At 36.5% G+C, this 14,270-nt stretch overlaps 1 protein-coding gene and 1 long non-coding RNA gene across 13 annotated transcripts in view; one reads left to right on the top strand and one right to left on the bottom strand.

Annotated features, from left to right (window-relative positions):
* The window catches only part of LOC105667629 (beta-1,4-glucuronyltransferase 1), a 49,633-nt gene that overhangs the window by 32,466 nt on the left and 2,897 nt on the right, over positions 1–14,270 (bottom strand). The window contains exons 7-16 of one of the 2 annotated variants that reach the window (XR_001099961.2): positions 13,979–14,055; positions 13,739–13,807; positions 13,505–13,559; positions 13,200–13,263; positions 10,359–12,850; positions 10,103–10,283; positions 9,768–9,996; positions 7,986–8,222; positions 5,217–6,506; positions 4,723–5,126 (exon numbers count right to left, since the gene is read on the bottom strand). This is a non-coding gene — a long non-coding RNA (beta-1,4-glucuronyltransferase 1). Of the gene's footprint in view, positions 1–3,684; positions 4,561–4,722; positions 5,127–5,216; positions 6,507–7,985; positions 8,223–9,767; positions 9,997–10,102; positions 10,284–10,358; positions 12,851–13,199; positions 13,264–13,504; positions 13,560–13,738; positions 13,808–13,978; positions 14,056–14,270 lie in introns of those variants that run through there. The other variant, XR_010891136.1, reaches the window with a different exon arrangement.
* Positions 5,381–12,788, top strand: LOC105667626 (carbohydrate sulfotransferase 5-like). 11 transcript variants are annotated; one of them, XM_012359522.2, is made up of 8 exons: positions 5,381–5,523; positions 7,106–7,252; positions 8,074–8,130; positions 9,516–9,649; positions 9,739–10,016; positions 10,095–10,293; positions 10,420–10,599; positions 10,746–12,788. In XM_012359522.2, exons 2-8 carry the CDS (start codon positions 7,130–7,132, stop codon positions 11,065–11,067), a joined length of 1,293 nt encoding a protein of 430 aa, XP_012214945.1. In that variant the 5' UTR covers positions 5,381–5,523; positions 7,106–7,129; the 3' UTR covers positions 11,068–12,788. The 11 variants fall into 11 exon arrangements, with proteins under 11 accessions (XP_012214945.1, XP_012214946.1, XP_012214941.1 ...); XM_012359523.2 differs by having other exon boundaries at positions 5,392–5,523; positions 7,122–7,252; XM_012359518.2 differs by lacking the exon at positions 5,381–5,523 and adding an exon at positions 6,270–6,409 and having other exon boundaries at positions 7,122–7,252.

Consider the following 14,270-nt stretch of genomic DNA (forward strand, 5'->3'; position numbering starts at 1 on the left):
GAGCTCTTGCACACTTTTGGAATTTTTAATTAACAATCAGGATACGCAAACATGCAGATATTATATATTCCGCTCGAAATTATTCACCCGGAAGCGTAAGCACATAGCGTCACGAATATTTGTTCAGCACTCATAAAATTATTCGAATATAAAAGCAAATGTTATCCAGATGTTGTTATGCCGATCTCATAAATGTCAATGTAGTCTAATCGGCATCGCTCGAAGCACTCGAAGGCGATCATCCAGCTATCTCGCGACACTTCAGCTATCAACTCTCTATCGAACGTTCCCTTTCACGCTATCGCGGACTAGATTCATCTAGGGCCACCGACAGCGTTGGTGACCGAGTGGCGAGAGAGCGCGTGCAGACGCAAAGGTGCACGCGATTGACAACACGCCGCGAGCACAGAAATAGATTCGACCGATATATACGGAGTGTTCTGCAAAAGCCGCACACCGCGGTGCGCCTCGCGTTCTTTCCTACGGTTTACATATTGCGCTTCGTTACTGAACTTCCTTGAACCTATTTCAAAGTTATTTCTCTCCCCGCAAGTTTTAAAACTATTCTCCCGAGATTACACCGTCAATTTGCCGGCAGGATACGAGGACAGTAAATTTCAGACCGCCGCGACAAAATGACATTTCACTGCGCGGAGTAAAATTGGGTGACTTTAAGTCTAACTTCGTAAGACTCCGGAAAAATATTTCCTATCTTCTCTCTCTCTCTCTCTCTCTCTCTCTCTCTCTCTCTCTCTCTCTCTCGCTCTTTATGTTTTCCAAATTGTCCTAACTTTTATTTGTATTTTAATTTTCCGAAGAATTTTCTTTCCAATTTTTACGTATCAATAACACGCCATGAAAAACCATACGTGTGTCATTCTTATTTATTCAGATTATTATTTCGTTTAGAATGGTTCCAGGTCATGAAATTGGGTGACCAATCTTTTATGTGGATTCTACGATTTCCATGTACTATCCGTGTAAAGTCGCCTATAGATCCGGATTACAGGTAATTGCTTCTGAATTATTCCTGTATTGTCAACGAAAGCTGATATACGCCGGTCTGATATCCTCCCCGTGCGAACAATTCGCATCGCAGCGAATACGAGAGCCTAAACGAGATTATGCGCCTATGAAACTTTCCGCGGCGAGTATACACAGATTAGAATTCAGATCGCACACAATAGAATCGAATATCTCATAGTTCTAAGACACTTATGATCAAGAACGCATATACAAGGCATCGAAAAACTTTTCTTTCAATTAGAGATTTTTCAATTAATTCTTCAATCAATCGACATAAAAAAAAGAGTTTTCTCTCATAAAATATCGAAACAAATATTTAAAATCAATTTTTTCAAAGTATAGAAAAGTACAATTTTTGTTAAGGAAAAAATTGCGCTAGAATTTAAGGCATCTGTGGATCGAATAAAAAAAAATCTAGAAAACACTGACTCTTTGATCTGTTACTGCGAATTTGTGATTAATTTGATACTCGCTTCTTAATGAAAATTTGATAACGCTATCTCGTACACACAGTGTATACCAAAAAAACAAAGCAATCCTTTGAAATCCTGTACGAGCAATTAATGGCTCCAGTTACTTCCGTCTCGCATTTCATTATACATCAACAGCACTTTACGTTTGTACTGAAAAGTTATAAACAGTTGAAGTTTTTACTAAAGAAAAAAGCTGACAAGTTTGAATTCAAAGTATCTGTATATCAAAGAAAAGAAATACGAGAAATCGAGAAGAAGAAATCATTATTTCTTTCGTCTTTTATTGCAAACTTTCTTTCCTTTAATCTAGTTCTCGTTTTTTTTTTAAAAAGATCATAAAAAAACGTGCTACAATCTTCATAATCCTAATAATCTGAAACAACTATAAGTGAAGTAATAATTCGAATAAGCGAAATTTTTAGTTCGGTTTTGTATGACATATATCGTGAGTTACTGCCATCAACTCGCACATTCAAGTCACGAGATTATTATTAACTGTCAACCTTTATAAATATAAAGAATTGCGGTATCATTTTAAATCACTAATTATGAATTATATCCAGCTCTGATTAGTTTTATTTGCACATGGTAAAGTTTCATGATGAACACTGTATTTTTCAAACGTCCGACAACTCCATGCTTCCACCCCCATCGTATGACAAATAGCGACCACCGAATTGGAGTCATAGGGAAAAGCGCATTCGTGTCGCAAGCTGGCGAGGTAAACGAAAAGTGTTACGCTGATGCGAAAGCGCAACGAAATTTCGCGAATACGCAACGAAATTCTGCTGCAACGAGCGCACGGAATGAAATTTTTACGGTGTAACGAAGTTTCATTGAATATCACGCTATTGTACCAAACAACGAAGCTCCGATATAGCAAAAGCGACGCAAACATTCGACTAGACATTCGTCGTAACGAGCTTTCGCTGCAGCCGAATGCCGTTTGTTTACGATCGTTATGCAGCCGTCGCAAAAAATACGATTTTTTTCTCCGACGAGAACTCAGATAACATTTCAAGTGGGCTTTATCAAAAATCTCGCGCTTGTAGAAATACTAATCGTTAGAACATTAATGATCAATTTGAATAAATCACACCGAACGTAATTTAACACGTGCAACATAACTGAAATTAATTTTACTCAATTATCAGTTTAATTAGCATTCAATCAACGCGATAAATTTGATAATTTTAAATCGTCTGCCGTATTGTCTGCCATTTAAAGGTCAAACTGTCATTGTTAATAAATAAATTGTCAACCTGATAAATCAAGCTGATATGAGTCTTGAATATTATATGAATGAGATATATTTGTTTTCAATGTTAATTTTGCATAGATATAAGGCAATCAGCAAAATTTCTTGATATACATCTGAATCTACCAAAATCCCATAATGGAAATATCCGCAAAGTTATACTTATTTCTATGAATATGTAATAGTGAATTCAATTCGAAATCGTAAAATTTAAATTTAATCTCAGGAGAAGCCTGCGACCAAACATATCATTATTGTGTTAATGTATGTTAATGTGTATTCTTTTGGCTAATCTGTAATTTCGATTACATTTTTCACACGCTCTTATTTATGTGTACACTTATTTATATTGCAAGGTTAAAGATCTCTGTGAAATCTGAATGACACAAGATTCACCGTTTCACCAAATTTATATATGAAATACATAGATAGACTCCTTGTGATAAGATAGAAAATAAATTATGCAAACAGCTAACGTATCTACTATACGCCTAAGCGTACACAAACTGAAAATTATGAAAATAATCTGCATTTAAAAAAAAAAGATGAATTATTTATATACATTCTATTACACCAGGTACTGGTAAAATGTTATTCTTTTGGACAGAAAATAAATATCGTAAACATTGTTAACATTAAAATAAATAAATTCGTTGCACCACTACATCGTTCAATAAAATTTATTCGATCAAAAAATATTTTCTGTCCACCGACAATCATGATTAATCAAATTATTCACGAATGTCTATTGTTGTGGCAACGATTTAGAAGCAAAAATGGAAGACAGGTTAAAACACCAATAGGACTGCACTCGATTGCAGTCGTGGGTGTAATCGCGTCTTTACACGCATTTTCGCAATCACGGAGGCGTACGTTTACGCGTATACATATAGAACAAGAGAAGCAGACGCATCGTGTAGTACTCACCAGCGATTTGCTCAGCCGCGCATCCTCTCGGCACCCGAAAGCTCTTCTTCTCCTCCTCCTCCTCCGGCGGCGAGGTCCGCCTCTCGTCGAAACGTCGAACAGCAGCCGGCGGTCGTGGCGGAGAGACCGGGCCGCGGCGCACCACTTCCCGAAAACCGTCGACTCCGTCGCGCGGAATTCCGTTCACGTCGTCCGCGTCACGAGAAGAATCGCGGCACGGTGACGCGCATCTTCGTCGGGAGATGATTCGCGTTATCTATTTCTCTCACACTTCGATGTTTTCGCGGGGCGAACTGAGCACCGCGCGTGCGAACAGCAGCACGGGAACGACAGATCCGATCGCGAAAAAATCGAGTGCTCTCTTCCTCACGTTGATCGCGATGTTACCGGTTCACGAAGAGAGGCCCGGAGCATAACGAGTTTTCGGTTTCGCCCCGACGAACGAGAGGAAAGGGATGAGGAACGAAACGGAGGGGGAGAAAGAGAGAGAGAGAAAGAGAGAGTACTTACACGTCCTGTTAACGTATAATCGAAAGAGCGACAACGAACGAGAAAGAAGAGCCTGATGATATTCGAGACTCCGCAACTCGACAAAAGCAGCTACGCTGTTGTGTCCATGTCGAGAGGGAAGAGAGTAGACAGAAGGATGATGCGCGCGTGCGTTTTGTGAAATCTCTTCCCGTGAAAACAAATGCGCTGTTCGAGCAACAGCATTCGACTGAAGCGCGGTGCAGATCGTACAATGCGAATTCATAGTGTCGCCGGTGGCACCACGCGACGGACACGAGTATTACTACAATGCACTTTGGTGAATATCGATAACAACGGAAATCGCATGTCTGATATAGATTCCGATAATAACGGAAACTGACATTCCTAAAAGAAAAAAATTTATACGTCAAAACAAAACATGACATCATGCTAAAATTATATATTAGTCATTTTAATTATATATTTTGCTTCTCTACGTAATAGAAAACGTTTAAAACATGTTTAATAAAAAAGATAAAATCATGCTTTTTATCAAAGAAGAATGACTGAAGTAGAAGTGTATATTTGATGTTGTCAAACACTACAATGATAATCGTGTGTTTATCCACGAAATCAATATTTGATTATATTATTAGAAATCAATATTGCTAATCGCATCAAATATCTTTGTAAATATTGCGTAGAAAGTTCTTAATTGATTTTTAAACATATTTTTACTAAGAAAAACTCGAATAAATCTGTCTGTTTTTCCAGTTGCTAAGTGAACATATACCTTTTCTTTTAGAACGAAGAAAGATCGAAGTATAAGATTAAAAATGTACAACTAGGCCGACCAAATCCAATAAGTACATCCGCAATTCATATATATATATATAGATACATATATAGGATTCACAACTGTACATGTATCACGCCTATGGATCCGTTCACTTCAGCTGCACTTTCTGCGTCTGAAATGGAATGGATGGATAACCTGGCTATAAAGAGAGAGGGAGAAAGAGGAAAAGGGCAAGGTGTAGAAAGTACGCGGCCGAACGAACCTGTTCAGTGCATCGTGCTGCGCCTCCACGTTGCGGCGCGCCTGGCACGAGCCGCAATACGGCTCCGCCTCCTTCGTCATTGTTGCTCTCTTCTCTGGTGTGTCCGACCAGTCGTTAGTAGGCCACAATTGGCCACGATCGTCGTCAATCGCCGCGTTCAGTCTCGATGAATGTCGTCCGACGTTTCGGCCGTGTCCTCGAGGCGGCTCGCAGCCGCAACGTGCGACTTCCACCGCCGTTCCAGCGTCGAGATTGAGCTGGCATGTCAAGCGTTCGTCGTTCGAATGTACGGTAGCGAGTGCACGAGGTGAGAGAGCAAACTCCGCGGAGAGTTCCGTCGCGTTAAGACGGATGCAATAGAGTGCTGGAAACAAAAAAGCGAGAGGAAGATGAACGTGCGCGCGACCTTGTCCTCGCCCGCCCTCCCATCCCCCGTACGTCGTCCGGTTTGCGAAATCGCTGTCAAATATTTATCGTCATGTCATTGCTTATCACAAAGCGCGGAGATCGCGCGTTCACCGCACTCCTCGTGAACGCTGCTGCTTTGTCGAGGAGGGGAATGTGTGTCGCGCGCGTGCCACCGTACAATTGTTTTCCCGTCGCCACAAGCAAATACGCGCTATACGTTTCCGTTCAGTTGCAGCCTGATGCGGCTGTAAGATTCCACGCGAGCCGGCCGTCGCGATCGTAGACGCAGCGAGTGCAAAATCCGGACGGCTGTAATTCACTGTCGACCGCATATCGTGTCATGATATAGTAATAATCGCAGCCGCGGTCGACTAAGCTTTCTTTCTCCGACCGCGCATTGTAGAGATCGGTTGTCGATCGACAGAACGGTGAAAAAGAGGCACGTCTCTACTCCGGATTCCACTGACAGTGCAAACGTAATCGATTTTCTTATTCGAATGCATAATGCAAGGATTGCGCGCTCAATGCACACGTGAGATGATAGTCGGCTCGTATAGCCGTACTTAGCGGCGTACGTGCGTTGCGTTTATAAATGCATTGATAAATTCCACGCGTCAGGATTGTTGATGCTGTTTCGGTATAAACTCTCGATTATTTCGCTCATTATGCCGCGATGCGATAAGACTCGGTAAATAGTGCTGATATCCGGCGAATGAAGGGATTTCCATCGGCACGATCCAACGATGGCCAGATTTTATTTAACGGCGAATTTCATTTCGCAGAAGGTGAGACGAATCGCGTCCCCGTTAGCAGAAATTATTAATTGCAATCGATCATTTCGTCGTGCTCATTTCTTATCGTGTTACTGTTATTGTCGAATATCTGCAAAGAAAAAAAATGAGCTTATTCTTTATTGTTACTGCGATTTTGTTTAATTGAATTTACTACCGCTTCTTATCGCGATTATGCGACTAACAAAGAAATTTTAACAAGCGCAGAAATTAAATTGTCATCATTATCTTGAAGTGCAGTCATTTCATAATCATTACTTCTGAAGATAAACATGAAGATAAATTTTAATTATGTCAGTAATTATGTAATATTTTTGCATATTATGTGATTCAACTACTGTTTGTAGAAGTCTACTTATAAAACAAAAATTTCATATCTCTAATAAAAAGAACAAAATTGGATTTATTGAATTGAATTTTACTACTTTTTCTTTATTTTGATTTTTAATTATTGAAGGCTATATTATTTTTATTTATTTTAAATAATAATTTGTCGCCTAATTGTATAAAATATTGGACAGAGATTATAATAAAATCTTTAAAATTTCTTTATCAATTTTTCATATTAATTCAATATCTTTCTATTGAAATATTTTGTCAAAATTGCTATATCTGCAATCGCTATACTATTATTTTTAATATTAATAATTTCCAATATTATATGTGTAAAATTATCTTTATCTTTTTAAGTTCCTGGCCTTTATAGGAATAAGGATGTCGAAGCGGCTGAGTTTCTATGGTTTGGTAGGCCTGGCGTCCCTCTGCATCTTCTTCTTCCTAGCGTTTAATCAGCGCTACAGCAGCTACCTCGAGCATCGTCTGCAGCCGGTGATATCGGTCAGTAAAAATTTGGAGGTGGGGATTGCTCTAAATTGAGTCACGCCAAACACGCTCTTTCTGACGGTAAAGTCTAACTTTTGCACCTAACTCTTTTTATCCATCTCTTACGCATTAACGATAGACTTGGCAACGAAACTACATGAAAGATCGATAAATTCTTTCTCCCTGTTTCGACCTTTCGTCCTCTTTCCCTTTCATACATTTCAGGATTATAAATTATCATTTGAATTAAAATGTTAGATAACATTTTATCGACCCCAATGCTATTAGGGTTTGCTATTAATCTTATCAAGTCTTTGGAGAGTAAAGATAAGGGCAAAATTAAAAAATTTATTTAAATTTTAATATTTAAATGGATTGCAATATATGAGTTTGTACGAGTTGTTTATACGTTTTTCTAATTTCTTTTTTGTCAATTAGTAGATAAGTATATCAACGGAATGTGTACGTATGCGTCAGTCATTTAAAAAGATAAAGATCATTTTACACATAAATATGTAAGTCTTATGATGGAATCTAATTACCCCAGAAAAGCATTTATAATGCAGTCATTCTTCAAAATTAGCATGCTTGCGTAGACTAGCACTTTTAGTAATCACTCTTAATTGATATAATAACATAATAGTTTCACGAAGCATTCGTCGGTATATTCACTGTATTCGCACTTGTGCATCCTTTAAAAACATTAACACGCTACCTAGACATGAGAAAAAGGGAGAAAGACTATTACCTTATGTCAGATCAGTGGTATTTTCGTGTTCACGATGCAAAATGCACAATCGAACCGCTAAAACGTCGATGCTTTCTTCTCGATATAGGATGTTGAGATAAGGCCACGGACTACCAAAATCCAAGAACCAGTCACAGTAAGCCAGGTATGCACATGTGCATCGATCTGAATGTGTAAATGCTGCCGTTCATCCATAATAGATGCTTCTTGATATAATTTTGTCGTAGAGTGCCTTATCTTCTTGTCGCAATATTGACACATGTAACATAAAAAAGAAAACATATACAATTAGCTTTCTGTTCTTTACTAATTCCTATTTTTTATTTTACTACTGATCTATGTAGTAGCTCCCCAAGTAATAAAGTAGGTAGGTAGGTAATAAAATATGAGTTCTGTGAATCACTTTTCTAGAACATTTTCTAGAACACACTCGTGTGCAATATAAATTACTTGTTATTAACTGTTATTAACTTGTTTTATTATATTTATTTTATTGTATTAATTATTAACTGATATTGATAATAGAAAAACAAATAAGACAGGAGTTAACTCGGGCTTTAGAAAAATTTTTTATGTCTAATCTAGACAGAAGGATAATCCTATTATTTATGGCTCCGAGTAGATCGTTTGATGAGTGATTAGACAGATACTAAGTTGACTTTCAATCGTATCAATCCAAATGATTTTTTTATTTAATTGAATAAAAAAATTATTTGATACGGTTGATAGCCAAACAACAACTTCGGTATAATTTTAACCCGTCAAACTAGCCATCTCAAATGAGCCGCAAGTAGAATCATCTTCCGGTCTAGACAGAGCATTAGAAAAATTTAATCAAATGCAAATTGATCAATACGACAGGCACAAATGGTCGAGCTTAGACTTTTTGAATTTTAAAACGCAGCAAATGCTTTCTGAAACAAGATAAAAAAAACGATATTATTGCATGACATATACGCGCTTATGCATTCATATTGATCTGATGCATTTAACTAGAAGATGATTCATTTAAGTAAACTTACTTTATTGTGTGAAAATTATATTTATCAAATAAGTTATATCGATTTAATGAAATGTTTATCATTGCATTACTCATGCTAGCTCGTCACTAATATTTTTCTTCTGCTTCTGGATGTCTAAAAATAAACTTCCGCCTTCTTTTCTCGTGAAATCTGAATAGTGTTCCTTTCATTATATGTATTTAATTCCTTTCATAGCATAAATGAAGATGTACAAATAAATGATTAAATAAATTAACACCTGTATGAGTCTGATTTAAAATTTTATCTCAATTAAATTTACAGGATTATGTATGATGCCTATTTCCTTCTATGCGAGATCTATTTCCTTCTATGCGATTGAATTCCAAATTTCTATGTTTAGTTTTCGAAGATGTTTTGCATATATGTCTAAAATTTGTTGTTTAAAAATTGAAGTGTTTTTTTAACGTTGCATTTTTTTGTAATGTTACTAACTCCAAAGGTCGATAATAACTCTCCGCTTGATAATCAGTTAAATCTGATTTTTTAGGCGTTCATGACAGGAACTACAGAAAATGCCACGATTACCGAAATTCAGGATGTGGTTGATCAGCAAAGGAGAGCGATTAGAAGGGACATGGAGAATTATGAATACCCAAATGGAAGATACGGAGTAAATGTGAGGTAAACGTTGCTCGAAAATTTTTTGGATTTACCAGAATTTCTTTTTAATTTACTAAAATAATATTTTAAGTTTCTTTTCGTAAACGTAGCATTAAAAATCAGGAAGAACAACTGTTACCTGTTTACCGTAGCAAGCTGGACGATCTAGTGATGGAGAAAGGCGGTAGACCCATGAGAAGCGTAATTCTAACGAGTTGGAGAAGCGGCAGTACGTTTCTCGGTGATGTAGTGAACGCGCATCCGGCCAACTTTTATCATTATGAACCGTTGCTTGATTACGGTATTGTACAAATCAGGGGGCCACCATTCGCCGACGAATCCTTGACGAGAATTATCTCGCTCATGAACTGCGAATACAAAGAGCTTGGTAATTTTATACTTTTACAATTTCTGCTCGTCTGAAATTACATCATCTGACAATTGTGTGTAATCGTGATTATCTCAGATCGCTACCTGAATTACGGGAAGACTCATCCTTGGGTCTTCAATCACAACACGCATTTATGGCGGCAGTGTCAAGCGCATAAACGCATCTGTTGGGATCCGCGCTTCGTCTCCAAATTTTGCCGACTCTTTCCATTTCAATCGATGAAGCTTGTGCGATTGAGGCTGCGTGCGGCAGAGAGGCTTTTAGCTGAAGAAGAGTAAGAAATCATGTGATAATTGTGATAAAATGAAAACGTTTGCAAAATGTTCAAATCTTTCGTACTCAGCTTGTCTAACAACCATTACGTCGCTTTGAAACTAATAATATGCATTTTGTACTGCAGATTGGGTGTGCGGTTAGTTCTACTCGTCCGTGATCCGAGAGGAATTTTGCAATCCAGAAAGCACAGAGAATGGTGCCCGTCGAAACCCGACTGCTCCGATCCGGCTCTGGTTTGCGCCGACATGGTGTCGGATTTTAGCGCGGCGATAGAATTCTCGAAGAAGTATCCACATTCTTTCAGGTACAGCGACGCTGTTCCGCCTAACCTATATTTATCATCAAAATTTTTTTGTTTCACATGCAGAATAGTTTTCAATCGATTTAAAATCGCTTTAATTCATAATCTCTTCATTGAACGTTTAATAAACAGTTTCGTTGAATAACCAGAGTGGTGCGCTACGAGGATCTATCAGTGGACCCCTACAAGCACGTAAAAGAGCTTTACAATTTTTACGGTCTGAACTTTCACACGAACGTGAAGAGGTTCCTGGACACGCACACGAAGAACGACGTGGGTGGTGTGTCGAGCACCTTCCGGAATTCCAAAGTCGCGCCGTTCCACTGGCGGGCCGACTTGGACTTCGAGGAGGTCCGCGAGATACAGAAGGTCTGCGCGACCGCCATGCGACTATGGGGATACGTGATGGCCTTAAATTCCACACATCAAAAAGACTTCGATCCTATCACGAATTACCGGTTCCAGTTGTGACAACTGGCAGGTGACATGCTCAATGTAGATATGATGTATAGTGTATCGGTATAGCGGGTCGAAAGTGCCGTAATTCATATAAATATTCAGCGGGAGGTGCTAGCGGTCACTCAGGAAGATAGTGATAACGAAAATGAATGTCGATTCGAATGTTGAGTTTTCGCGAAAGTAATAAGACTTCTTTGTTCGAAAAAGAGACAGCTAAAAACAAAGTTTGCTCGTAAATTTTTAATCGTACAACGGATACGATTGTATTGATTAAAAAAAATTAAGATAACTTCCTGAGAGTCTGATGTATAAAATAATGTCTAACCATATCGATGAAAACGTTGCAGATGTGTCCGAAATGTTTGTAAATATTCTGTGAATCCTTCGAAGAGGTATGTCGTGTCCAATGTATAAATAACAGTTGTTAATATTGATTAACAGTTTGTAAAGAAATTGTAAAGAAATATGATAATTCTATTGTAACTACACTTTTTGTTTTTCTCTTCGAGGTAATTCGAGAATTTCATATTAATAGGACACAAAGTATCCCTCTTTCTGGATTCAGGTAACACGTTCACTACTAAATTCTAAAGCAAAAAACGGCGTAATTTTAACTGTTGATCTTATTCAACTAAAGAAATAGATTTTAACCGCAAAGATCGGAATCTTATAACGTTAAAATCGAATTTCGAAACATCGGCAACGTTGAGAGTTTATATCTGCGCTATCTGAAATTACCACCGACGACATACAATGTGATTCATAAAGGGACAAGTACGATTGCAATATCAATTAACTCGTTCACGCTAACGGAACATTCGATGTAATTATCTCTTGCTCATGTGGCCATCGTGATATTCAAGAAAACGGTCATGCGGTGCGTGTCAAGGACGAGATTAGACGAGTTTCCACTGCACCGGCCTTCGGCATGGCCGGCGACGAATTATTAAAAGATGCGACCAACTCGCCCGTGAACGCGTGTGATTTTTATAATGTAATAACACAGGCGTATAGCACTGCACACTTTAGATACAAAATAGAGGTATTATTGTACGAGCTATTTGTTGGTGACTTAGAATAAGAGTACTTTTTTGAATCTTTACACGCTATTGATTATCCGGGATAGTTGGCCGGCTGACACTCAATTATGTATTATAGTGTAATTACATTACATTATATATATTGTATACCTGCTGTGCGATTATATTTTTCGCGTCCCTGTATCATGCACCGAGCGCTAGATTACAATCTGCTCTCTGCGTCGCACTCACTTCAAGTAGGATTTATTTTGATGGAGTTCGGAGATAAGGAGAGTCGGGATGGGATGCTTGCCATTTTTTCTTATTGGAAGTAAAACTCCAAAATCGAAGTTTATTAATGTTTTCATTCTCATTACTCTATCGCATTCATTATTATTGTTTGTGGTGTAAATATATATATATATATATATATATATATATATATATATATGGTATAATCCTGGAATATGAAACAAAAATGAACAAAAGATGAAACTTTTCATATGTATGGTAAGGTCTTAACGCGATAACGCTGAATCAACGTTCGATCATTGATGGAAATTGCAAATACAAATTAGTAGTACCTTTGTGCGATCTTTCACCGATGTTACGTTCTTGCGAAATGGATATCTAGTCTAACAGAAACGCGTATTTGCATTTTTTACCTTGGATGTAATATAAAGGTTCCAATAAAAGAATTGTATTTCTATGGAACTTGCTATTTATTTTATTCTCATACAATGTTACTTCCTTTATCTTCTGTTCTTCGAGATTATCTGAAAGACAGAAGAAAGTTGGTCAAGTACTGACAATAATTGTTAATTCTAATTTACGTAATTTCTAATTTTTCAGCAAAATATTTGAAGTTATCACCACACAATCATAGCGTATATTAAGAAAAACATCATTAAACAAAAAATAAAATAAAAGTTTAAATGTTTTATCATAAATCAGTGACTTTGTGAAGATTCACACATCCTATTAAGTTTAATAAATATTAATAAAAAATTTTTTCGAAATATAAAATATACTCTAATTCTGGAATTAGCCACTGCAATTTTTAAAATAATTATAGCATCAAGCGTTATCAGATTACAAGTTTTGCAACAAGCATTGATTAATTACCTTTGAATATTCATAAATGGTTTCCTTTGGACATCAAAATCGCACAATTAATGACCATACACATCTGTAAAAACAAAATAAAAAAAAGAAGAAATAAAAATAAGTTACATGTATTAGATATCTAAGAAAAAAAAATACCCAGAATTCTTATCCATAACATTTAGATCAGTGAGGGCAAGTCCGATCATGGGTAATCAGAATAGCGTATTGTGACATCATCGTACTTGATTTTCACAACATTACGTATACATCTCAAGCATTACAAAAATATTTATTGTTTTCATCAATAAATACTTTGAATTTACCTTTTATATGATCCACACTGTGTATTCTATTGTTATCGATTGCAAGATAACTAGCCTGAAATCAAACACAGAATATTCTTTAATATTTATAGAATTTGGTATTTATACTGAAGTTGAAATATTGAGAATCAGATTAAAAGGTTTTGCAGCAAATAATTTTCAGACATATGCTTGTACAATAGTCATCATGAAACAAATCAAAGAATTCCATTGAAAACAAAGAACAATTCCTACTTCATCATGAGACTCCAATGTGATGTAGATTCATTATTATATGCTCTTCTCTCATCTCTTTCTTAGGTTCTAAAAAAAAATTATTATTAAAATTATTAAAGTTATTATGATTATTAAAATAATTATAACACTGAGCGTAATCAGAATAAAAATTTTCCAGCAAATAATTTTCAGACATATGCTTGTATGTCATCATATCAACACGAGAAAAATATATATAGAAAACAAAAAAATTCTTACTTAATTGCAAGACTCCAATGTAATGTAAAATTCAATGTTATATATATATATATATATATCATTTTTTTTCTCATATTCTGAAATAAAAAAAAAATTTTGTTAGTTTTAATAATTATTTGTTAATTTGTCGAAATCAGTAATTATTTTATCAGATCAATCTCTTTCACCATATTTACATATGTAAGACAGGGATAACTAAAAAATCATCATTTTCTCTTTAATTAAAAATAAACTTCAAAATTTCTTCAATCATATTAATAATTCTAAAACATTTAAATTGAGAAATTTCTAC

This window comes from Linepithema humile, chromosome 7 (genome assembly GCF_040581485.1).
Source record: "Linepithema humile isolate Giens D197 chromosome 7, Lhum_UNIL_v1.0, whole genome shotgun sequence".
NCBI lineage: Eukaryota > Metazoa > Arthropoda > Insecta > Hymenoptera > Formicidae > Linepithema > Linepithema humile.

Bases quoted from the DNA above. Each gene is read 5' to 3' on its own strand.
- LOC105667626 (XM_012359518.2), top strand. From the start codon at position 6,337: ATGAAGGGATTTCCATCGGCACGATCCAACGATGGCCAGATTTTATTT. The intron at 8,131-9,515 runs GTATGCACATGT...CTGATTTTTTAG, and splicing joins AACCAGTCACAGTAAGCCAG to GCGTTCATGACAGGAACTAC. The intron at 10,017-10,094 runs GTAATTTTATAC...TGATTATCTCAG, and splicing joins CTGCGAATACAAAGAGCTTG to ATCGCTACCTGAATTACGGG.